General features: G+C 36.3%; 1 protein-coding gene across 5 annotated transcripts in view; it reads right to left on the bottom strand.

Moving 5' to 3' along the window:
• The window catches only part of kdm6a (lysine (K)-specific demethylase 6A), a 104,718-nt gene that overhangs the window by 22,429 nt on the left and 66,772 nt on the right, over nucleotides 1-15,517 (bottom strand). For all 5 annotated transcript variants that reach the window (XM_041259052.1, XM_041259049.1, XM_041259048.1 and 2 more), the window contains 5 exons: nucleotides 14,615-14,735; nucleotides 8,426-8,480; nucleotides 7,623-7,657; nucleotides 5,805-5,898; nucleotides 4,759-4,885 (listed from right to left, as the gene is read on the bottom strand). In XM_041259052.1, coding sequence (XP_041114986.1) covers nucleotides 4,759-4,885; nucleotides 5,805-5,898; nucleotides 7,623-7,657; nucleotides 8,426-8,480; nucleotides 14,615-14,735 — 432 coding nt within the window. The remainder of the gene's footprint in view (nucleotides 1-4,758; nucleotides 4,886-5,804; nucleotides 5,899-7,622; nucleotides 7,658-8,425; nucleotides 8,481-14,614; nucleotides 14,736-15,517) is intronic.

Below are 15,517 nucleotides of genomic sequence, written 5' to 3' on the forward strand. Positions count from 1 at the left end.
AATGATATAAAGCGGGTTCATCGTATATAGGCTGATTGAGTATGAAACTTAAACAACTATCAACAGGAGAATGTCTGGCAGTGGAACACTCCATTGCTGGAAAGGGTGCATCTAAATCTACGGTTTGGAAAAATTACAACATTGTTGTGTTCAGCAATAATAAAAGTCCATGTGGCTTTGAACAATGCAAATCGTAAAATATTACTGAAATATGACAGCAAAAAGACGGCAAATTCATCACAGCAAAAACCAGTTGTGGTGTAATATTTGTTGTTGAATGTTAGTTTAGCACTTTGACATGATACAGGCTTTTCCAAAATGAGTATGCAAATTTGCAAGAGCATCTTGAATGGCTATTTATTGTAACAAAGTTCTGAAGAAGCCTGTTGTCTTCTTTTATATTATAAAGTGTTGGATTATTAGGAAAGGAAGTAAATGAGATATGATTAGTTGAGTGATTATTTATTTATTTACGTTTTAACTGGAAACCAGGAATACTCTATACTAAAAGGTACTTTGTTGCAATAGCGTATGTTAGGAATATATTTGTGGAGATGGTCAGGTATGCAAATATTTCAAAAGGTCTCGGCCTCAGCTCAGGTTCGGATTTTTTTTGGTCTGGTCAGGTTCGGATCGGGTTTTAAATTTAGGCCAGAGCAGACCTCTTATTCCGATTTGCATTGTCCAACATCAATGTAGAGGCCTAAACTGTGTATCCTAGCAATGTGCTAATCTACCGTACTAAAAGAGGCACACACTCAAGGTTTAAAAGCAAACCAGCAACAGGAGACTTCAAAATGGGTTCTAATTTGATGCATCGATTCACCAAGCTCAGGAAGTTTAAGGAAATATATACTGATTATGATGTATCGATTAATTGTTGTACCCCTAATTTGTTTTTATTTTTATTATATATATATATATATATATATATATATATATATATATATATATATATATATATATATATATACACACATACACACACACCGTGCCTATGGTAAGTATTCACCCCGCCTTGGGCATTTTCAGTTTGTTGTGTTACTACCTGAAATCTTGATGCATTTAAATAGTATTTTTTTTCCTTTGATTTACACAACCTATTCACACTTAGAAGAGGCAAGAGAATTATTGTGAAAAAACAGTAAATGAAAAACAAAAAAATGAATTACAGCTGTGAGTCTTTTGGTGCAAGTCTCTACCAGGTTTGCACATCTGGATCTTGGAATATTCGCCCATTCTTCTTGGAAAAATTGTTCAAGGTCTGTCAAATTGGATGGGGATCGTTGGTGGACAGCAATCTTCAAGTCTTGCCACAGATTCTCAATTGGATTCAAGTCCAGGCTTTGACTGGGCCACTCAAGGACAGTCACTTTCTTATTTTTAAGCCACTCAAGTGTCGCTTTGATTGTGTGCTTGGGGTCATTGTCCTGCTGAAAGGTGAATCTATTTTCCTGTCTTCTTTTGCAGACTGAAGCAGGTTTTCCTCAAGGATTTGCCTGTATTTAGCTCCATCTATTTTGCCATCTACCCTGACAAGCTTCCCAGTCCCTGCTGATGAAAAGCATCCCCATAGCATGATGCTGCCACCACCATGCTTCACAGTAGGGATGATGTTACCAGGGTGATGTGCTGTGTTGGGTATGCGCCAGACATAACGCTTTGCATTTAGGCCAAACAGTTCAATTTGTGTTTCATCGGGCCACATCTTTTGCCACATCTTTTCAGAGTCTCCCACATGCCTGTTTGCAAATTCAAAGCAGGATTTTACAAGGGCTTTTTTTCAGAAATGGCTTCCTTCTTGTCACTCTTCCATACAGGCCAGATTTGTGAAATACCTCAGCTATTGTTGACACATGGACAGTTTCTCCCAACTCAGCCATGGAACACTGTAGGTCTTTCAGAGTTGTCATTGGTCTCTTTGGTGGCTTCTCTGACCAATACCCTTCTTACTCAGCTGATCAGTTTGGCAGGACAGCCTGCTCTAAGCAGATCCTGGGTGGTGCTGTACACCTTCCACTTCTTAATGATCGACTTGACTCTGCTCCAAGGAATATTCAATGCCTCTGAAATCTTTTTATACCCCTCCCCTGATCTGTGCCTTTCCACAACTTTGGGATAAAGTTGTTTTGAACGCTCCTTGGTCTTCATGGTAGTATCTTTGCTTCGAACGCACTACCTAACTGAGGGACCTTACAGAGACAGGAGCATTTAATCTGAAATCTTGTAAACCACTTTTATTGCACACAGATGGACTCCATTTAACATGTGTGAATTCTGAAGGCAATTGGTTGCACCTGAGTTTATTTAGGTGTGTCATAGCAAAGGGGGTGAATACTTATCTAATGAAGACTTTTCAAATTTTTATTTTAATTGATTTGTTTGATTTGAGCTGGAAAAGGATACAAGATTTCCAAGCATTTGAGTATCCCAATTTCAACTGTTGTTTCTGTTATCAAGAAGTACAAGACTTGTGGTACTGTCACAACACTCCCTCAGTCTAGAAAAAAGAATGTTCTTAAACCAAGAACAAGTAGAAGAATTGTGAGGAAGGTTACTAACAATCCTTCTATGACGCTGGTTTTCCTCTAATGGTATAGGAAATTTAGTTCCTAAAATGGATTCCATAGCATACCAAAAGATATTGGCCAACCATCTGAAACCCTCTGCTACAACAAGTTGTTTAAAGTACAACTGGATGTTCCAAAATTGCAACGATCCAAAGCACACATCTACTTCAGAACGGTTAAAGGTTCTGGAATGGCCTAGTCAAAGTTTTGATCTAAATCCGATTGAGAATCTTTAGTATGAGTTGAAGGCCTCAGTGCACAAGAGAAGTCCTTGGAATTTGAATGAAATGGAACAAATTTTGCATTGAACTGTCAAAAATCACTAAAGATATTACCTAATATTTAACTGGAATTATGCATATCGACAGATAATCTATTGAAAGGGTGCTTTCCTTTATGCCTCACTGGCATAACTAAAGTTGCTGCTCAAAAAACAAATATCAAATGCCTTTGCTGCTATGGAACTTTCATGTTCATATCAAGATGACGATAAAATTGAGATGTGCACACCATCGCTATAAATATTGCACTTGAAGATACTATTAAGCGTACTGTGCCATTGATGCATCCCTGCAGGTGTCATCACTGATTGCATTGGTCTAATAGTACTATAAATGAGAACTGATGACCAAAAACACTTAAGCCATTCCTGGAATTTCAAAATGATTCTACCCCCAGCCAAGAAGTGTCTTAAATAGTCAGTATATATTAAATATGTTATGCTGAATTATCTACCCTAATTTACAATTACAAAAATAGTAACTTGTGCCACAGATTGAACAGCAAAAAATGAGGCTTGCAGAGCTTTAAAAGACCTATCCAGACCCCCAGTGCTGAGCTAGACAGAGGTTTCCCCTCCATTTCCTTTAAATTCCCGGCATTTGAAATCTTACACATCCCTGATGCCGTTTACCATCAATGTGTCATTTAAAATAAGAATAACTATAAATGTATCTTTTATAAAAGACATTTTGAACAAAGAATATTCAACCACAAATGTTTGTAAGAACTGCATTTCGTTACGTTTAAGTAAATTTAAGTCTTAGCATTTGACCTAAAATCCTTGTCAGTGTCAAAGACCAACACAACTTGAAGAGGATCATTTTCACTTGTGCACTCTTGTGAGCACCTCTCTTAAACTTTGCATTGAAACCAAGCAAAAATGTGACGTACATCATTAAATGGTGTTGAAAAGTTTTTCATCTTTTTTTTTTTTTTTTTTGTTTTTTTTTTTTTTTTTGTTTTTATGTACCACACAGCTGGGTCCATGTTTCAAAACAAGTAAAATTGATGCGTTTCACTTTTACTTTTTTTAAAAATGGTTTTCATAACAATGTAATTATTTTTTTCATTTGTTAATATATTATCAATGTTGCAATCGTGTTGGGAATTCAAGAAAAGCTAATGACGACAATATGATATGATATAAATGCATGTTTCACATGTTGGAAACGACAATGAAACGGCCCTTCAACGCTCCCCCTGGCTTTTTACTTTGGCCAGAGTCATGTGTCTTGCCTGTTAATAAATAACAATGTTTACTATAGACCCCCCGTAACTTCAATAACCTCAGTACGTTTTGTGCTCACGCATTAGGTGGATATGGCATGCAGTGATGATGTAATGCTTTAGGCAAGAAAGTGAATGACTGTCTGTACAGATCTAAAATATTCACATTAGTTAATTGGGGTATCACCAAATGCACTCAGAAAAATATATACGAAGTTAGGCATGTATAATAAAGTTTGGTGGGGACTGATGCTAAATCCAGTCAGGGTTAGCCTGGTATAGCGTTACACAAGGACAAACAGGCGGACGGACAATTAATGTACAAGGGTCCCCATTTTTTTGAATAAGGACCCTAAATATTTTATATGATAAAAAAATTCTGAAAAAAATCTAAATTTAAATAATGAAGAATGTACCGAAAAATACTGCACATTACTTTGTGTGTGTGTGTGTGTGTATATATATATATATATATATATATATATATATATATATATATATATATATATATATATATATATATATATATTGACCCATCCTGGAGGACCGGTTCAATTTGTTGCAATTTCAACGTTAAAGTAACGATAAGATTAAACTTAATATAATAAATATTTTATTAAATAAATAAATAAAATTGAATTAAATTAAATAAAATCAAGTTAAGAATGTGTAGTGGTACCTGCCGAGGAAGTACCAGGACTGTCCAGAGTTTGGATCTGCTTCTAAAGACTTCTGCAGACACTGAATAGCATAGCTTTCTTTATTGGCTTTGTCTCCCAGCTGATCCACGGTGTGATGCATCCAGCCTGTGGCGCAGGGAAAAAGATTACATGATAACCATTTTTCAAGAATGTTGTTCCCTAAAAGGAGGCCAATGCAATCAGCAATACAAAAAGATTAAAAAAAGAAGAAAGCAAATGGGGTGGGGGTGGGGGGGTTCCTTCTGTTCTTCAAAAGGTCTCATCTGAACAAACTATCTCCAAACATGCTGGTTGCTCAATTCAGACATTGAAACAGCTGTTAGGAAGCAGACACAGCTCTCAGACATAAAACACTTCCCTGGGCCCTCCAAGGGCTGTAGCCCCAGAGCTAGCCCAGCCCTTTAACACCTGTGACAAACAGGCTACAATGGGGTCTCCATGGAAACCAGTCTAGGAAGGCCAATTCAACACTAATGTAAATGGTTTTATGACAGGGCCACATTCTAGGGTGATATGATAGGGCTACATAAGTTTCAATGCAATTCAGGCGAAGTAAAAAACAGACACTTCCAGTAGAAATCAAACACAAATCATGCTGCATCAAACACTTCCAGTAGAATAAGGTGGGGGGGAAAGCTTTAAAAACCCTATACTTTCATTTTAACTATTAATAGTACAAACAAATGTGTTTAGCTAATTCTGCATGTTTATATATTTCTAAATGGAAAAATGTATAATAGTGCACATCTGACTGTTCAGATATTACCAAATAATCCATATCTAAAACAAAAGCCACAGAATAAAAACAAGCTTTTCTTTTGAAAGCAAAGAGAAAAATAAATCTACACGTGGTTCACTTTCCTGACCACCCCCCCTACACACACCAAAAAAACAAATGCCAAAATCATTCAAACAAATGTAATAAATTTAGTGAAACAATCTGTCTACATTGTTAAGATGCAAACAAATAAATCAATCTCACACACAACCCCCCCCCAGAAAAAAAAACACACACACTACTTACCTAATTGCTGCAGAGTGGTTGCCTTCACTTGCGCAGGAAGATTTTCAGTCTGCAAAAGGAGTTCATAAGCTTCTTTCGCAGCTCGATACTTTTTCTGTGAATGAAGAATAGAAAATGAGTGGCCCGAGTTAAGACAGAGTACAACTTGTAGAGCTTCCCTTTCAGCGTCACTAAAAGCCAGCCAGAGAATCCTTGGACAGTGAACAGTGCAGAGGAAATGGCAACATAAACTAGACTGTCCAGTCCCATGCTCCAAAGAAAAACAGAGTCAGACGCTGGGGGAGGGTCACTGCAGCAATTTACTCTCCCCTTTCAAATGCTGCGATATGGGACTGTTGAACACACGGACGGAGTAAGCAAAGTGTCTCTTACTGCTTAAGTGCTAGGAAGCAGTGACTTCAAAAAGCTTACATGAACAAGTTAGATCCATACAAAAAAGACTAGACTAAAACAAGAATGTTTTTATTTTGTTTTTTTTAATTATATATATATATATATATATATATATATATATATAAACTTGGGAGAAAAAAAAACACTAAAAAAACCTGAACAGGTTTAATTAGCCGACAACATCACTGAAACCATTTGCAGAGCAACAAAAGTTTATGGCGTAAAGTGTCTGCAATAAAACTGGTTGCCTCAGGAGGACCCTCACATGTCTGCCTTCTCTCTCACCTAGAGACCAGTAAATGCATTTCAAAGTAAACAAGATGGAAACGTAAATCAAACAAGATATCAGCACAGAGGATGGTAAACCATTTAACCTTCCACCCTGCATAAGAAAAACAATAAATAAAATACCCTGCCATATTCTGCACTACTAATACAACAATACTCCCTGCTTTTCAAGCAAATAACGTTCAAATTCTTCCTGCTAATGCCTGCAAACAGACTGGGTTATGAGGAACATCCCTATTACTGCAATCACAAACAGCAATGCCGAGATGCAATACCAACATCTTTAAAATGCTAGATCAAACAAAACGCAATACCAAATCTGTAGCATGCTCTAGGAAATCATTGGCATACACATCTGACAAGGTGGACAATGCAGTCTAACAGCTTGTCAACCCATGTACAGTTAACATGGCACAAAAGATGTATGTGTTTGGTGTAGAAGTAAATAAATGGCTGACTCTCGACACACATTCTTGTTGAGCACTGAACAAGTATGTGTGATCTGATGTACAATAACATTTATATCTCTGACACCACTCCCTGCCCTTAGAGTCCTTTATGATCAACCTGGCTTAAACAGCTTACAGAGGGAGGAGGAAGAGAAGAATACTTGTAACAAAAAATGTAGCTCTCTTCACTCTCTCTAGACAGAATGTGGATGCCGCTCCACCCCTCCCAACAAAAAAAACAAAACTTTAAATGGTCACACAAACCCACTTGATGGTCAATCACATGCAATAAATACACTGCCTAAATGCCAATGTCTAAAATATCCAATTTATCACTTCCAAATAAACATTTAAGCATTCTGATTTGAATTATATTCTGCAATCCACTAACCATTCTAAAACATTAAATGGATTCACAGTTGGTGGGAGTACATATTTCACTCCTCCAGAAAGCCACACATACCATATTGTATTTGTCTTCAAAGCTTAGTTTTAACACTAACTAAACACAAAGTTACTGTTATCTAGATCTGAATCTATTTCCCACAAAACACTAGCGTTTCTTGACAAATGTAAATGTATGCATGTTTAACTGAAATGTAACTTGTGTTCAAAATCTGGACTTACTGGATGAAATGGTCATGTAAAATGTAATACAAACATTAATTTAAAAAATAAATAAACTTACCTGAATTTCATATAAATGAGCAATGTGAAATTGAACTGCAAAAACAAAAATACATATTACACAAATCAGTAAAAAATAAATAAAAACAATTCAGACTTGAAAATCATTAAGTGTAAATTTGAAATTACACTTCATTAACAAAATTTTAAACAGTTATTTTTCACTTGCACTACTGTGAAGCCAATTATCCAACCACAAGTAAAAACTTCCTGTGTTAAAGGTGAACCAATAACATTTCCTATGGGTAGCAGGTGGAGTCCCATTACACAGGAAGCAAACCTGAAGCATTAAGATGGTTTACCAAAATTGAAATTAAAAGAAGTCTAGAAAAACAGCAAAACAAAAACAGCCCTTAAACTACAATTTACAATGTACCCAATATAAAAAAAAAGAGGAAACTGAATAGTAAAATATTAAACTTAAAATGGTCATTGAGACTAAAGCATTCAAGAATGGGTAACAGCAGTGTGTATATGTAAAAATTAAGGGAGTAAACAACTTAATTTTTGATAAATGTGTTTCAGATTAGCAATAATTCCCATCACAACAAAATTTCCTTTAAAGAAAAAAATAACTGATTTCAGTATTTGTTGAATGTGTACTGCATTCCTGTATAAGCACTACTACTTTAAAATCTATGTACAACACCACTTGCAGGGAAACTCAAATGTTTGGACAGATAAATAAAATGCCTAAATTAGAAAATAAATGCATATATAAATAAAATGTCTTATTCTTATACCATACATGCATTTTGACCAAAGTTATCCAATGTGTAAATATAGTTTATTCATAGTACTTACTTTCAGCTTTGGACAAAGTGCAGGGATTTGAGTCTATTAAAGCCAGCTGAAAATGCTGCAAAAAAAAAAAAAAGTTCAATTTAACTACTGTAAAAAGCCAATCTAAGTTACTAGCAATCTTGTTTACCGCACGCAATAATACCACTTTCACGACTGTTCACTCTGATCCTATATACAGGGGTTGGGACACAACAGTAGAAACACAACGTTCTAGAGATGGGGCCAACATTAATCGTGAGAGAAAATTTATAATCAATATATTACAACTGATATTTCTCAGGTAAAATAAACCTTGTAACCCATCAAATCTTGTAATCACAGTATTATTTACTTCATTTATGCATTGGTTTTCTTTGCAATATTAAGATTCATTTATAAATACTTACAGAAACAAACAGCAACATGATCATTTTTGCAGTGTTTGTTCGAATATTCAGTGTCCCAGAAAAAGTGGGCTGTCCATAACTAGTTTGTTGTACATAACAGTCTCTGAACTGGACGTCTCCGGCCCAAAACAGCAAGACTAAGTCCTAGTGACAATGCTTTGAAATATTCCAGGACCAATGTATCAGAAGAAGCACCTCATCCAGTCAGGCGGCCAGACAACCTGTTTCACTTCCTATAACAGAGGTCACAGGTCTCGCAGTCATTAGTTCATAAATGTTGTTGAAGTACAGGTCATGTTTTCCGATGAATCAAGGTTCCACCTCAACTTCAGGTATAGTCATGTCCAAAGCTTGACGTTGTTATTTTATCCCAAGCAATTTAGAAACACCTTGCAAACTTGTCACATTTTGACCTCCAGGCCACCCATTTCAATTTTGTTGCAATTTCATTGCCACTATACATACAACATCACTTTCTAGTCTGGACTGTGCTGTGCGTGTCTGTATGTATGTATGTATGACACAATTACATTTTTACAGGACACTGTAAATGGACAGGTGCATCCATATACAGATACTGAATCTCAATATGTACAAGTGTAGAGACATCAGTAACATGAACACCACCACCAGGTCTCCACCCCCTGTAAGTACATGTAAAAATAGGACAATCAGATACACACATGATACCTCAGGTTGTGGCATTCTCCTTAACTTGTGCTAAAAATAAGTCCAAACCAATTTAATCACAATTGGTCAAGGGCTTGTAACTCCCACATATTCTGTTACTACCAATAAAACTTTAATGAAGAATTTCCTTAACAAGTTTAAATCATGTCTAGACAAACACAAAATGCTGAAGTGTGCCATAATTAACTGAAGATATATAGTGCTTACCTCACCTTTAGATCTCCAAAACAAGTATGTGACCTTACAGAATCTGGACAAAATTCAAATGCAAGATCTGTCGCTTAAATGAACTACAGTAAATGCAGCATATGCATCAGCAACAGTTCAAGTTAGTAATTAAAAACCTTTACCACAATTTGTTCAATTAGGAATACAGGTGTTAATACATTATATTTAATAGGCAACACCATTTGGAAGACAATTACATTAAATACATCAAGGTTTAATTAAAATCAATTTCACCTAATCTGAAGTGGATTTTTTGAAAACCCTTTATTAAAAACTACCATCTGTGGTAGACCAACACCTGCTATACTGTTAGAGACCTTCATCCAGAAAATAGGAAGGCCATGATAGCACATGTACCAATAAGAAATAAAAAAAAAAAAAAAAACAGTAAGAAATAAAAGAATCTGTGGCAAAATTAACCTATCTAAAAATAACTACAAGATTTTTTTTATTTTTATTTGACTTAATATCCCCCCAGCAGAAGACATCTGGTCTTCATTTGGCTTTGAGAAAAGCTTCACCAGCAATAGTTGTTAAAACGCCATAAATCACTGATTGTGTTACTAATGAACTCAGCAGGAATCCCCAAGTCAAAAAGAACACCTAAAGTGAATCTGTGCCTGCCAACTGCAGTTAACTGTCTTTGATCATTTGTAGCAGTGCACAGTTTGCATCCTTCACACTACACTGCAGTAATAAAACTACAAAGAATAAATACAAAAACAAAATACACCAGCAATGTGCATTTGGTAAACAAAAACAAATGTACAATTACAGACTGAAGGTTTTAAAATGAATTGCTTATTAAAAGCATTTACTAATTTTATAATGACACAATTAAATAACGAAGGCTGCCATTAGCAGCTAGTTCAGAACTGCATCTGCCTTTGTTCACTGAAAATCACTCGCATCAGAAATGTCTTGCCTAAATTTTATTTAATCTAAATACACAAAACCTACCCACCCTACACAAAAGATTTGTATCTGATGCATTCCAGTATATAAAATGCAAGCTGCTCTGACTTCAAGACATTTTTTATTTAAAATACCACCCAAGCCATTACTGCAAGAACACTATAATAAATGAATGCATTAGCCTATTCTCTTAAACAGTATACATTTTAAACATTACCGGATACAGGAAGCCTTGTTGCCAAGTACGTTTCCAGCATTACACTGCATCCCTAAATAAGCTGCAAGTTAGATATTGCAGTAGAGTTGCATCCACAGTCGTTACTATGCAAGAGACCACTGCAGTACAGATTTGACATAGAATACCTTCAGGCAGACTTGACTACACGCAATCCAACTCTACATACAAGCATTTCCTAGTATTTCCATTGCACTGAAGAGATGGACATAACAAAAACACACTAATATAAAACAGCACCACCACATTCAATAATTCTAATTGTGCTGAACTGCAGCAGGGAAACACACTGATCTGGAGTCCAAATCCCTGACTTAAGGACTTCACAATAAGAATTTTTTTCGTTTCAGTAATGAACTGCACTGCATCTGCCTGAACACGAGCACATCTGGTCTTGGGGAGGTGGGGAAAAATAAACAAGCCTCACTGTAAATCAGAAATCATACAAAAATCACAGTGAAATGGTTGACTATTTTGAATGGACGCTCCTCAGAGTAACAATGTCAGAAACCTAACAGCCTGCAATATAGTGGAATTCAATGCTCACTAAAACAACCACAACAGGTTATTCTCTTCAATCCACCTATGTGTTTTGTAATCCCCTTGCATATAAACTTACCAGAGAAATGTGGAAGGAGCTTGAATCCAAGCTTTAAAAAAAAAAAAAAAAAAAAACACAACCCACACAAAAAAAAACAAGGACACTGAAAACCTGTCTTCTTTTTTCTAAGCTAGCCCAAGTAGTGTGATGTGTGCCTGTTTCTCAGAGCTGTCTCTTTGTTCATATATCTAGGACACGTAAAGCCATGCGTAATCAAAGCCCTGGCAGGCAGCCAGCACTCCATTCGCCTGGCTTGTTACAGGGGCAGGGGGAGGACGTGCCGCACGTGCAGCTGGATCAGCTTATTACTGCGCTCTCCAGGGTCCTCAGTGAGACTCCACATTCATTTATCTCCTGAGGAAAAAATCTTGGGTCGAGCAGAACACACCAGCCTCATTCAGCCCGCCAATCATTCAGCAACACAGCTCTTCGGCAAAGGGTGGATAAATCTGCAGCGTGTGCTGCTGAGCTAAGGCTGAGTGTACCAGTGGACATCCAGTCAAGTATTTACATGATCTCCATGAGATCACCAATGGGGTCTACCCTAATCCTTTTAATATTAGCAAAGGCAGCAGATTGATCACCTTTATTATCTGCTCATCTCTTTGAAATTGACTTTCAATAAATTATACTTGTATATTAACATTAACTTATTTTTCTTTAGATTTACGGGTTTTAACATGTACAATTAATATTTTTTTATTTTCATTTAAATAATTTTTTATTTTTTTAATTCGGATTTACGCAACATTGTAAAGTTAGCATTTACACAGACAAACTGACTTACAAGATAAACACCAATTACAGTTTTCACAGCAACCTTAGATGCATAATGCCATTTCAAAAATTACAAAAAAAAAAAAAAAAAAAAACAGGCGGACAAAACGGACAGTCAAGCTAAGGTCTTCACAGATTTATATATTTTCATTTTCTTTAGGAAGCCAATAGATTAAAACTATGGCACCGGAGCAACAGCAAACACAAATTATATCAAAAATAAAATGAAACAGTAGTTGAGACTAATACAAATTATTAAAATACTGACATTTTATGGTGCTGGGACTAATACTGAAACAAACACGGCTTAACACCCACGTTTATATTGATGATGCAAAGAAAACCACTGCTCCCATGTTTGATTAGTAAAATCTCAGTTTTGTTTACATGGTATTTAGATGGGATACCAGGTTTATTTCACATTCATTGTATTGTGTGCATTGCAACGCTGACACCCTCTGAACATGGAAATCAAAATGCCTATAGACATAGTCTCTGGAAATCCAATTAAGACCCAGACTTCTTGCTAGCTAGTCCATAGCCTTCAATGGTCTCCTGCTCAAGATAACGCATGACACTCCTGTGGGGTTCTGTAACTTTGGGTTCACAACAATACGGTACAAGGTATGTGTATTTTTTTTGCTTTAAGTAGTAACTAAACGTGTGCAAAACCCTGTTATTCGTACCTCGGATTTGTCTCCAAGAAGGACACGGCATCAGTACAGCACTACAGCACTACAGCGTCTCGGACAGAAACAATTCTAACACTTAATGCAGAAGTTAATTGCCACTGATTGGTCCTCAATTGTAAACGTGAGGAAGGACAGCTTTTCCTGTTTGATATAAACATATTAAATCAATCGATTTATTAAATATACTCAGAATTCTTTGTGAAGTATGTGTAACAAGTTTTTGCACACCCCTTGGTTTTTTGGGACCACCATTTTACAAATGCAAACTTAATTCGCTGTTTCTGCATGTTTACACATGTTTGGTGCAACCTCTAGTCAAGTTGAGTGTATTCCTTGCACTCTTTGCTTAGGTCAGGCCCGCAAGCGAAGCAAGTGCAAGAGAAAGTATACTCAATTCGATTAAAACGGTACCCACCACACAAACATACTGGAATCATTAAATCTAAAAACAGACTAAACATGATATTGACGTACTCAGTATGTTTTTATAGAACATGTTCTGGTTTAAACGTTTACAACTCTTTGTCATTGACACTGAGTGGAAGACTTACACACTGTGAAATTGTAAGTGTAGTTGCTACTAATAGGTTCCAGTGGGGCTTTTTAATTCTACAATGAGCAAGCTTCAGTGACTAAAGCAAAATCTGCCTCTGCAAAAACACAAAGTAAAATACACCTTGCTCCCGCACCACTTTACTTTTCAATAAACTGTACTACCTTGTATTCATATCATTTTGTACCGATACGACTGATTAAACTGAAACTTTAGGAGTCTGTACCCGTGAATTATGTGCCAGTAAATCATTACACCGCTACAATCCTGGCAGTATGACAACAGTCATTATTTGCATTAGAACAAACTCAGGGCCTATTGCATCAGCAAGTGGTCTTCTACTGTAGAGCTGCAAATCCTCTCCTTGGATGCACAAGAACTTTTGAATATGTTCATGTTTGTTTTGCCGTATTTATTGACTACTCCCTTTATTTTTTAATAGTGTACATGGCTTTAACTTGGCTGCAACTTTATACAAATTAGTACTTTCTCCATTCTTTGTTCTTTTGTCTTTCGCCAGTCAAAACCAAACAGTGTCATTGGTCTATGCAAGGAAAACATGCTTCAAATCAACAGCTGGTCAGCAATTACTTTTTTCCTTAGTCTTTATATAAAAATAAAAAAATAAATCTTGCAGTAAATGCTTCCAGCTGAACAGGCTGCAGCTGAGAATACAGCATGCTTTAGTAGCTGATACAATGCAGACAGTAAAGTGTCAGTCCAGTCCTGGTATATGCAAAGGTATACCATCCTCATTTTAAAATTGGGTTTTGTAGGCTCCAGTAGCCTACTTTTTAATCCCCATCGTAAATATTTGGTTTGCTGCTAACATCCAGACTCCACCCCCACCCCAAATCATAAGCAAAACTCTCTTTATAAAACACTATTACGAGTTTCCCTTTCATTTGGATTTCAGATAAATTAATAAATACAAGAATACAAGAGCCCTGTGACTCAATACATACTACAGGCACACACTACAATATGTTCTGAAGGTCAGTGGCAGCGAAGCAAGGTGTAAACGTAGAGTTTAACAAGCAAACGTGTCACAACCACAAATGTGTTTATTTCATGCTAACAGGTTTTTACTTAACTTAAAAATCTCCATTTACCTTTAGACTTGATTCGTAGTCTGTGTTGACTTTAAACATCAGCCCAAGTCGTAAATGAATTTCCTTGGCTCGTGAAAAGCCGGGATCAATATAAAGCACTTCCTGAAATGCTTTAATTGCCCTGGGGGAAAAAAAAAAGACAACAAAAATAAATAAAAATGTATATTTTACACATCAAAAGAAATAATGGCAAGTTATCAAATTAGACAATTACCTCTTTTCTATCTACTCCTATCCTGTCTGTATAAAATGTTAGATACTGTATATAGTGTTGTATAGTGCTCAGGCATTGTAATCATATTAGAATTGTATGTTTCTAAAACAGATAAAATAATTTAAAATCAGAAATAGTATGTTTGCTATTGGGTTTTTACACGTCAATTCAAATCAGAGCTTCCCACTTCAAGAGTTTGACTTTTACTTACATTTTGTTTAGTGGAAAATATTGGTCAGGTATGAAACAAAGCCAAATATTTAAGTGTGTGTGTGTGTGTGTGTGTGTGTGTGGGTGTGTGGGGGGGGGGGGGGGGGGGGGGGGGGGTCATACTTCAAACACATCTATGAATGCTTCTGTACAGATCGCCAGGTAGGTCTTCTGCAAAATACGTACCACCACTTTAGTACTTCTGTAATTGAAAAATTGTCCGATATTTAAGTGCATGTTCCTTCTAAAGTAGAAGAGATATCACTTTCAAATTGTTTAGGTGTGCTCACAATTTAACTTACTTTCTGTATGCAGCTCTGCTACTGTCTACCTTTTTTACTGTCTGATTTAATGACCCTATAAAAAGGCTTCAGGATGCAACTATCAAAAATGGCCACATCTTTGAAGGGCTGAAACCCCTGGTGGAGCACGAGTTAATAAACTGACCTTTGGTGGGTTTACAGATGAGAATTTGAAGG

Source organism: Polyodon spathula, chromosome 9 (genome assembly GCF_017654505.1).
Source record: "Polyodon spathula isolate WHYD16114869_AA chromosome 9, ASM1765450v1, whole genome shotgun sequence".
Taxonomy (NCBI): Eukaryota; Metazoa; Chordata; class Actinopteri; order Acipenseriformes; family Polyodontidae; genus Polyodon; species Polyodon spathula.